Source organism: Panicum virgatum, chromosome 4K (assembly GCF_016808335.1).
Source record: "Panicum virgatum strain AP13 chromosome 4K, P.virgatum_v5, whole genome shotgun sequence".
Lineage (NCBI taxonomy): Eukaryota > Viridiplantae > Streptophyta > Magnoliopsida > Poales > Poaceae > Panicum > Panicum virgatum.
The window spans coordinates 6620007-6630718 of NC_053139.1; the positions used below are offsets into that span (position 1 = coordinate 6620007).

The 10712-nt window shown below is 49.5% G+C and overlaps 2 protein-coding genes across 2 annotated transcripts; both read right to left on the bottom strand.

Annotated features, from left to right (window-relative positions):
- Positions 1-2040: 2040 nt before the first annotated feature.
- Positions 2041-4527, bottom strand: LOC120702830 (replication termination factor 2-like). The gene is made up of 2 exons (XM_039986792.1): positions 3318-4527; positions 2041-2443 (listed from the first exon to the last, which is right to left on the bottom strand). The coding sequence occupies exon 1, from the start codon at positions 4395-4397 to the stop codon at positions 3345-3347; it is 1053 nt and encodes a 350-aa protein (XP_039842726.1). The 5' UTR covers positions 4398-4527; the 3' UTR covers positions 2041-2443; positions 3318-3344.
- A 948-nt stretch (positions 4528-5475) lies between these two features.
- Positions 5476-8416, bottom strand: LOC120702831 (bHLH transcription factor RHL1-like). Its single transcript, XM_039986793.1, has 7 exons — positions 7922-8416; positions 7735-7806; positions 7473-7643; positions 7104-7169; positions 6395-6460; positions 6182-6250; positions 5476-6082 (listed from the first exon to the last, which is right to left on the bottom strand). Exons 1-7 carry the CDS (start codon positions 8345-8347, stop codon positions 5639-5641), a joined length of 1314 nt encoding a protein of 437 aa, XP_039842727.1. The 5' UTR covers positions 8348-8416; the 3' UTR covers positions 5476-5638.
- Between the last annotated feature and the right edge of the window lie 2296 nt (positions 8417-10712).

The following is a 10712-nucleotide window of genomic DNA, read 5'->3' on the forward strand; positions in this document are numbered from 1 at the left end:
GCAGAGTTGTATGTGTACGAGTACGAGTACGAGTATGTGTATATGTATATGTATGTGCGTGTGGATGTGTTGTGTGTGTGTGAGCACACATGCCTCCATCAAGCCCTTGATATCGCTGCCTTTGAGTGGCCTAGGGTTTGGTGTGTTTAGAGTGGCGAGGAGAGGAGGGATGGTTATTTATACCAACATATGAAGTGAGCATGCCATGGGCGATACGTGCATAAAAGAATTGAAGGTAGTGACAAAGTGACACTCTATGGGAACCCATAGGTAGAGGAGGTGCGAGACCTATAAGTGGGAGTTTCTATCTCATCAGGAAGGGAAGAGATTGTAGTAATGGATGATACATAAGAAGAACATGGAACAAAGTAGCTTCAATATTTGGACTTTGTTTTGTGCTCAAATTATGTAAGCGTTGTCCAGAATAATGAAATTCAATATTAACAATGTAAAAAAAACATACTTTGTTCTAGCTTCAAAAAAACTTATTTCCAAATTATAAATTTTGAGGTATGGACTGCTTATAATGTTGGATACATTATATTGGGTATAGACATGTCATTGTTTATGTTATTTTTCATACTGTATTTAATTGCTACTAAACTAATCTAGTCTTTTTATGTATTCTATGTTTGCAAGGATTTTGATTCCTGAGTATATACGAAGAATGACCCAAGTCAATCAAATTAAATCAAGCTATTGACCAACATCTTAACTTATTTAACATCATTAATCATTGATAGCTGCCACATAAAGATCTTGCTCCATCTCTAGCGTTGATGCCTCCATGTTGCCTTGGATCGGGGGCATATGCTCTCTCCATCTCTAGTGGTGATGCCTCCATGTGGGCTAGGTTTGCTGGGATTGGGGGCAGCAAGAAGATGAGGGGCGTTATTTATACTAGAGTTACAAGAAAGACAATTGAAATAGTAGCAAGCTGATATTTTTCAATTTTTATAGCTAGGAGAATCAAGAGGGTAATGAACTAGTATAGAAAAAGGAATACCAAATGAACATCTATGTATTATTATGGTGCCTATTGCGCCACAAGCACGGCGAGTTGACATAGAAAGCCTACATTTATATGGGCGGGAGTTATAAAGGTGGTGAGTTAATACATGAAGCATAAGCAAGTAGATATTTATCTTATTATGGCCAAGGGAATTAGCAGGAAAGGGGTAGAGGTTGATATAGAAAGCATTAGCAAAAAGACATTTTTCATTTCACTATATAAGTATTAATACCCATCATTGTGAAAAATCATTGCGTGTGCTTGTTTGAGTGAGTATGCTTTGCGTGTGTGACTGATGTGTGCGCACACAGGCTCCATCAACCTTTCGATATGCACGCGCACGGCCTCCGTCAACCTTCGTATCAAAGTGGGCTAGAGTTTGGTGGGTTTGTAGTGACGAGGAGAGGAGGAATAGCTATTTATATTGTCCGAGGTGTGAGTGCGCTGTGGATGAGAAGTGCATCAAGAATGGAAGAGCAGGAGCAAAGGTCTAAGTGTGAGAGTTTCTATCTAGTTTACATTAGGGAGGGAAAGAGATAATAGTAATAAAAATAGTAATGGATAGTATCTAGGAAGACCATAGACTAGACTACCTTTGCTATTTGAACCTTCTATTGTACTCAAATTATATAAGGGTTATTCAGAATGGTTAAATCTAACGTCAACCATGCAAAAAAAAACTTTGTTCGCTAGTTTTTTCTAAAAAAATATACATTCCAAAATGTACTGGCTGCTTACAGTGTTGGATACATATGTTGGGTGTAGATATGTTGTTGTTTACGTCATTTTCTTAATATATTTACTTGTTACTAGATTTGTCTCTTCTTTTTATGTATTCACTTTTTGCTAAGATTTGATTCAAGAGTATATGCGAGGAACTAACCAAGTCAAACAAGCTAAATTGAACTATTAACCAGGGGCTAACCTATTTATCAGTCCTTGGTAGATGCCACATGCATGCCTCATAAAAGTATGAGTTTATTGAGTTGTAGATCACAAACAAACATCCACAAACACAGATAAAAGTGTACAAAACACACACACTAAGAGTTTGCTAACTCATCATGTCGTGTCAATGTTTTTAATGATATTGAAATCCTATAAAACTTGAACAGAAAATGGCCTGTGCAGAAGACAACAATACAATGGCCCGCTTGGTAAATATGAGAGACATGTTAGTGTGTTACATATGCGGCACTGAAACACAGAAACAGAGTGCAATACAGTATATACAGCTCGCCGAATCATGAGCACATGGCAGTACAATGTGTTTCCGTTTATACCGTGAAGCAATAGTACGACAGGTGTCAATTTCAAACAAGAAACAACAAGGCACATAAGCATCCCTTCATTACAAGGCGTCTTTTGCTGTCTCAAAGTCTGAGGAAAATTCTGCATCCTGAAACAACGCTTCTCTCGGCCATTTCCTGTCTGATCAGCATAAACGATGTATCAGTTAAGCACTCATGAGGCTGATTTTTTTCAAATATATTTAACCAACCACCCAGAAATGCAATGTGTCTTAGGAATTCAGTGGTAATTTCAATTCATCAAATGGATGGAAACATAAGTGTAACGAAGATTATGTCTGAAACTATTTTTGACGCATATACAGATCAAAAGAAAAAAAAAATCAAGCCATCAGAAGCTAGGTAAAATAGGAATCCTCAAAGATACGCCCATTTCAACTTCAAACAAAATACACGGCTTTAACAAGGTACTAGCATGCCATGAACTTTGGCAGGATTTACTTAATATGTGTACATTTTAAAAACTAGTGTTATTCTAGGCAGTGCTTCCAATAGTTTACAAGAGGTGCATTTCACAAGCCTGCCACAAAATTTGCACATTGTAACACATTAATATTGGTTTTACTGCTCTGCGTTGTTATTGGGTATTTGGAAAGAAGAGCGATGAAAACTGACTTCGCTTTGCAATATTCATGTCACAATGACACTAATTGTTTGCATTTTCCATGGATTACATTCTTTGTGGATGATGTATGACAATCAAAATAAGTACAATGCGAAGATTACATTTAACTATTTGTTTTAATTGTATGCAGAGGTTACAACCATGAAGGCTCCTCTGCAAGCAAGTTTTAGGAACAAAGCTTAGCACTTTATTCAAGCAAGTTGCTACACAAGATTAAGTATTGCATATTTCACACATCATTCATGTGAACTTAGTGCTGTTCTATCATTGCTCCATCAAAGATCAGACATACATAACACCAGCAGCTGAAACAACCCCTGGAATTTGTGGGTGAGCCATAATAAGGAGTGATCGGTAGAAAAAGGGTCACCTCCATGCATCCTCTCCCACCAAGACATCAATTCCTTCCCAGAGGAAGCGACCGGCACGAGTATGTCTCCTGGAAATCTGACTTCCTGGAGGATGTGAAAATCGACGCATACACTTCCTTATTCGCATGAGCTGGCGCATGGTCCGCAGCCTTGAAGCGCTTTGCCGTGGCAGCCTCCCCCTTCTTGCCGTTCTCCAACTTCTCAACCCCTGCCACCGCCATAGCAGTGGCAGCATGCTTACTGCCGCTCAGCCCATTGCCCACCTTCTTGTCCTTCTTCTCCTTCACCTTCCCCCTCTCCTCCTCCATCCTCTTCCTCAGCACGGCCACCTCCTCCTCAGTCCCGTTAATGGGCATCTTGTCCGCCTCCTCAAACTCCTTGTGGCAGACAAGGCACGCGGACGTCTTGACCTCCTTGAGCGCCTTCACGCTGAGCACGTGGCCGCACCCGCGGAGCGCCAGGAACTGGTACTTCCCGTTGAACTCTAGCCCCGTGACGGGGCACTGGAACCGCACCTCCCCGGCAGCCTCGGCGTCCGGCCTCGGGTGCAGGTGGATGGGGATCATGTCGCGGAGCCCCCGGATGTGGGAGAGCGCCTTGGGCAGGCGCTTGTGGAGCAGCGCCTCGACGAGCGCCTCCTTGTTGTAGAGATTCCCGAGGCGGTCGGCGACGGCGGGCGCCGCCAGGGGCTCCCCGGAGAGCGCGCAGCAGGTGAAGCGCGAGAGGCGGGTCTCGTTGGGGTCCACCTTGTCGGGCTTCTTGGCGAGGTACATGGAGAGGTAGCAGTCGCGGGATTCGGCGCCCGTGGCGCCGCCGTCGCCGCCCCCGCCGCGGAGCGCGCGGAGGCGGAGCTGGACGGAGGCGGAGGGCGGGAGCGCGGCGACACGGGAGGCGGCGGGGAGCGGGCGGCCGCCCGAGGTGAGGTAGTAGGAGGAGGGGGGGAGCGGGAGGGAGGCGAGGAGGTCGGAGACCCGGAGGTGGGAGGGGACAGTGAGGTACCGCGGGGGCAGGGAGAGGTCGTCGAGGCGGAGGACGACCGCCCTGGCGGCGCCGGAGGAGGGTGCCGCGGGGCCGGCCATGGCGGGCTAGGATTAGGGTTCCGGCGACCGCGAGGCTGGCGACGGATCGGGAAGCGGAGGAAGGGGGAGCTCGGAGACTCGGAGTCGGACGGAGACGATGCGAGAGAAAGGGAAGATGGTTTGGTCCGGTCCGGTGTGGGGCGGCTTCGGCTGGAAAAGCTGACGCGAGTCGGCGGGCCGCGTGGTGAAATCGACGTTGTTGCTTGGCCGAGTGGGCTGGGCCGGAAACGGGGAAGAAGGACCAACCGCGCGGGGTGAAACGAACGTTCGTTGGGCCGGCCTTCGAGAAGCCAGCCAGTGTCTTGTCGTCGTCGTCGGTCCTGCAGCTCATGGCGAAATCAGCGGGGCTCGGTCAGATCAGATGAAAAACTCATCATCATCAGATGCCACAGACACGGTATCGGAGATGCGATTCCCGCATGTCTAATTTTTTTTAGGGGAGAAGCCACAAGTTCTTTGTTCCAGCGACTCGCACGCCGGGGGGGGGGGGGGGGGGGGGGGGGGGGGGGGGGGGTAGGATTCTGCGATCGATTCCAATCCATCCATCGCCTCCTTTGCCTAACCATCAGAGTTGACAGACACAAATCTTTAAGCACGGTCGAATTACGGGAGGCCAACTGTACACACTTAACCATCCATCGCCAACGTGCGCGCGCGCACCGGCCTCGGCTCACCGCGCGCGCACGTCGCCCTTTGTTGGTAGTCGTATCTCCGAGATGATCACGCTCGCCCTTATTCTTCAACCTTTCACCATTAGTTTTTAGTTTCTCCACCCAACAATCACGACGACTTGCGCGCGATCGGACCACCCAGTTCTTTGTTGTCCATCACGCTTAGTAGTAGTAGCCTGCACACATCAGACGAACTCGATCGTCGTCGTCGTCGTCCTGCCCGGCATCTCGATCATTGAAAGAACACCGCACCTCAGTTCTCGATCGAGAGGGGAATAGAAGATACGGCGTTCCTCCTTTCTCGCCAATCGCCTAGTTGCGCACATGGTACGGTATCGCTGTTCCACGAAACGTGCAATAAAGAACCATCCCACGAAACATGAAGAGAAGGTCAAAGGGCAGCAATGGAGAAAAGGGCAATGGGAAATATATTGGAGGAAAACGAAGGTACATGATGTCATGACAGGATGTACGACGTCACATGATCCTAGTTACACACCCTTTGTTTGATACAGCAGCACAGTTGTCGGCTTGTCGCCCGGCCATCCTCCGACGATCCCCCCACAGTCACTACTGCTTATTACCGCCGCCACAGACGACGTCCTTGGTGGGTCGGGGATCCTCGCCGCCGCCTCCGGCGCTGCTAGCGGACGCCGGGGACGTCGCCGCGTTGGCGGTGGCGCCACCGTTGCTGGCATCGTGCAGCTGGCCGGGAGGAGGGGCGGGGCTGGCGGCGGCGGGGTGGCGGAGGACCGGCGGCGGGCGGGAGAGGAGCGACGCGGAGGAGGTGGCGGAGGAGATGGCGGACGCCAGGGAGATGGGCATCAGGCACAGGCCCTTGCCCTGCAGGTACTGCATGGCCGTGCCCATGTCCTCCTCCATCATCTTCGCCACCTGGTTCTCCGCCACACGCAACCCGCCGCCGTTCTCGCCGCCGCCACTGCCATTGGCCTTGGTGGCAGCGCTGCCCTTTGCGCCGCCGCCGCTGTTGCTGCCGCTTCCGTTGCTATTGCCCTGCGGAAACAAGTAGTAACCCGACGCTTCTCAGAATTGATCGAAACTACAAGCAACTGATCTCTGAACTGCAGCCAATGGCATCGAGCGTTCCAATACCTCCGAGGACATGCTTGCAACCAGGGGCGCCCTGCCGGCCGCGCCGCCCAGCCGGCTCATGCTCAGAACCTGCAACACAGTGCGCATCAATGCAAGCTCAGTCAGCACTGGCACTGGCGGCTAGCCTAGCCGGGATCAAAGACACCTGAACTATCAATCACTTGGCAGGCAGTGATTCAGCAATGTTCAGAAAATCAGAAGTAGCATCGTCACCTTGACTTGGAGCTGCAGGAACTTGACGTAGTCGATGATCTCGTCCAGCATCGACGCCTTGTCCGTCTGCAAAAGCAAAACCACAACCGAACGTTGCCATTTCAGTGTCCACAGCCACACATTTTCCCCCCGTTTCTTCATGTTATGTTAACGTGCGTTACTAGATTATTGCTATGCTACCAGACTGATCGATTTGATCGATCGATCGATCGGCATGCCGCAATTTATCACCTCTTCAGAAATTCAGGGACAAATTGAGCAAAACAAGGCATCCAATGCTCCCCGCCACATGCCCATTTACTGCGCTCCAGAGTCCACATATAGTACCTGGCGCAAGACTAATCTCCCAGTTCATTCAAAGTTTTCAGGGCGTTGCAGACTTGCAATACAAAGTATCCAGCACATCGATCACATCACATCGAATGAGCTCGACAAAACAGGAGCAGCGCGCTACCCTCACCTACCTGCCGGCCCCGTTTCTGCTGCTAGCTTAGCTAGCCTATCGCTGCCACCCGATCGCGTAATCAGGCAAGTATCCACGCGCGCCTGGGTCGGGAAAGATTCCCGCTTTTCCGCCGGAGAGCGAAACGACGAGATCGAGGGCGCAAAAGCGGTAAAGCAGCGGCGGCGGCGACGGCGACGGCGACGTTGAAGACGCGAGAAAAAGGGGAAAGGACGTGGAGAGGGGAGATCGAGGTTGCCGATCGACCTTGTTGGCGTTCGGAACCAGCTCCTGCAGCGACTTCATCCGCTCCGCGATCCTCTCCCTCCGGAGCTGCGAAATGGACAGTGAGAAGTTCAGAAATTCTGCTTCTAGAAGTGTAGGATCAAACAGATATATGTGTTCAGATTGTCGTTATTAGTTACAGGTCCATCAACGGCATAAAACATGTATCATCCAAGTTAAATAGTGGCTTTCAAGGATGTGAATTGCATTGCAGCGAGGTTGAGGCTTTGCAATATTATTTCTTGCTTCCGTGATTGGGCAAGTTGAATTTTATTCTCTTGGAAAAAAAAGAAGAACAATTCAGAGAACGGAAATTAAAGGCGGTGGGCGGAGAGTGGCGATGTGGCATACACGTTCCGCTATGCTGTGGGGGTCGGTGGCTTGCCCTCTCCTCGCCCGCTGCCGCACCTGCCGCGGCGGTGCCGCGCCGCCGCCGGCCGACGAAGCTGCGCCGCCAGCGGGTGTTGTCGCGCCGCCGCTCACCGCCGGTCCTCCCAGGCTCTGAGGCGACACCGATCCTCCCTGCTCCAGCCGACGGCAAGGATACATGAAATCAAAGGGAAGGTTCTTGGCATATTGGATTACATGTCGTGAGTGCGGTGACCTTTCTTACCTGGCCAAATTGTGGCTGCACGGCGGCCGTGCCGTGCATCCCGAACCCGTTGAACAGGGAGTGGTCACCTCCCTGCTGGACGCGCTCGCGCAAGCGGGATCCATGGCAACGAAACGCTCACAAGGTTAAGGGAAGATCTAGACGAGGAGAACGGAAGCATAATTGGGACCAAGGCAACGGGTCTTACGGCGGGGTTGGGCGACTTGAAGCCGCCCTCCATCTCCTCCCGCGCCGGCGCCGACCGGTCCGTGAACAGCGGCAGCGGGGAGAACCCGGCGCTCTCCTCGGCCCCGGCGCCCGCCAGGCCGCCGCCGTGGCGGTGCAGGTCGCTGAGCTGCAGCATGACCGGGGAGGAGGACGACGGCGACTTGACGTCCCCGCCGATCTGGTGCTGCCGGAGGCGCGACACGAGCAGCGCCGACGAATCGTCGCCGAAGGCGGCCTGCACGGCGGCGTCCTCGGCGCCCGCGGGGAGCTCCCAGGGCGACTTGGTGCCCCCGCCACCCAGGTCCGCCCACGCCGACGGCAGCGTCGAGAGCATCTGGTCGAAGAAGTCGTCGGCCTGCTGCGGCCCGCCCTCGCCGCCGGCCATCTCGCGGCCGCTCGGCTGCATGGCGCTGATTGAAGCCGCTGCGTGATCTAGGTGACGGAGTTGAGTAAAGGCACTTCTCGGAAAATGCAGGGTAGGGGGGGGGGGGGGGGGGGGGATGGGGAACTCGCGGCTCGCTCGGTTTTATAACAGGTCTGCCTGAGCAAAGTTCGTGCATTGTGCAACACATTGGCATTTTAGATTTAATTTGTTAGGAGAGCCGAAACTGGAATGCAGCCACGTAAACTTGTGAGAGACCAGAAGAATATTCAAATATTGGAAGCGAGGTCGAGCAAGCTGGTCGTGTGGGACAATCTTGGCACACCTTCGTTCTCTCCGCAGCCAACCTGACGATCTCTACCATTTTCTAAAATTTACAGAAACTCTGCAACAATAGATGCAATTCCAACAAAAAATTGAAGAAAAAAAACCAGCGTTCTAGAGCGAGCCTTTAAGAAACCAGGCATTACAATTTAAACATCTTCTGTTCTGTTCTGCGTGATCTTGACTTTTATGCTCGCGTTCTGCATAACGCCACAGCTGAACGGTGATTGTTCAGGGCTCATGCAGTTGTACCTCTCCAGGTTCAGGCTGCAGTTCTGGGCTGCACACGTGCGGCAACATACGCATTGGAGACTGGACAAGGCAAGAAGTTACGACACGCACGTGCTCTCAGCACCGTGTGCGCGTGCGGACTGCGGAGAGTAAACGACCCATATGACAAAATGGCATCCAATGAGAGATTGACAGGTAAATGCAGTTATCAGTAGGACAAAAGATTCAGAGTCAGGATTAGACTTATAGACTAATTAAGAAAACGTCAAGGAAGAACAGGGTCATTAACCACCGGGATTATTCTGACGCCCCCACTACGAGCCATGTCTGATGTTCTTTCAACTAAAATAAACAGCACAAAGTGCGGGTTTTCTATCTGGTAATGCGATATGATTATTTACTGCCAGCTTACTAATAATGAGAAGGATCCAATGACTTTGCATAGCAAAATGCTCTCAGATCCTTTGGTAAAGTGAGAAAAAGGTCTGGCTGATTGAGAAGACACTGCAACTTGTAAAAGGTAAAGATAAATAAGATCAAGATAATAACTGCTCAAAATAGAAAAAAAAGATTAAGATCAGTATCAGCTTTACGTACCGGCTTTTGTAGATATAAGATTAATACTTTACAGTAACTAGGAAGGTTCGAACTGGTACAAGCTAACTATTGTTATTTTGCAGAGCACTGATGCTAGGGGTGAATACACTGGGACTTCTAGGTTCATCTACAGTAAAGCTTTCATATGAATGAATATAGACACAGTATTAGAGATAGACGACTCAATTCTCCTCCACTGCGGATCATAAAAGATCATGAATCATGACAGCAAAAGCATAGACACAAGATGTAGTAAAAAGAATAAAGATAGCATGATGCAGAATTGGTCAAGGCAATAAACCTGTGTATGATTATTTAGGATCAGATAATCCGTTGACAAGGGGCTAAGAAGAGCGCACGATCGCGCAGTTTTATTCTCTCCTCCCTCGTCTAGAAAAAGAAGCGTGCACGGGGGTGGCACGAAGTCAGCAGGGAGCATTAACTGCTGACACATTCTTCTTGCAGAGCTGAAGATCCAAGGGGAATGGACGGATCAGTGGGAGAAGCAGTGGCAGGGTTTAGGTCAGTCAATCCCCGCATTAACTGCACTAATCAAATCTGGTTGCAACATTAATGGCCCCTGGATTAGTTTAATCTGCCTGCACCCGAATTCCCCAACAGCCATGGATGGAGATGATAGAGGAGATTAATGTCCTGTCTATACTATAATGGAATGGAGAGAAATGTCATCCATGGACGTCCATGTTTCTAGTGAATGCTGCAAGTGTATTTGCACAAGAAAGAGGGCACAAATCAAATAAGAAACCAGCCCTTTCGGGGAAGGAAAATGTAGTACCACAAAGAACATGAAGACAGGGACCAGAGCACTTTCTAAAAGAACGTGAAGGACTTGAGTGCTAACATTCTACAGGAATCAGAAAGAATACTTAAATTGCTGCAATATGAATTAGCAAGCACAGCAAGAAAAAAAGGTTTAAGATCACAACAGATCAAATGTAAAGGAAAAAGATAGGAATACCCATAACTTATGCATTTTACAGCTAGTACATATCATGGGACAATGATGGTAGTTTATTTGGTAAGTCCATTTTGGTGCATCAAGGTTGCTTACCCTTTTGGCTTTTGATCCTAAAGTTGATGTTTATCTCAACTTGGATTGATCCAATCTCTGAGAAGATCACAAAAGAAAATGCCCAAGCATCTTCTGGCCTTTTGCCTATGTAAGGCAAATGCATAGTAGTTTGATACAACTTTTTCAAAAAAAGAAAAGAAAAAA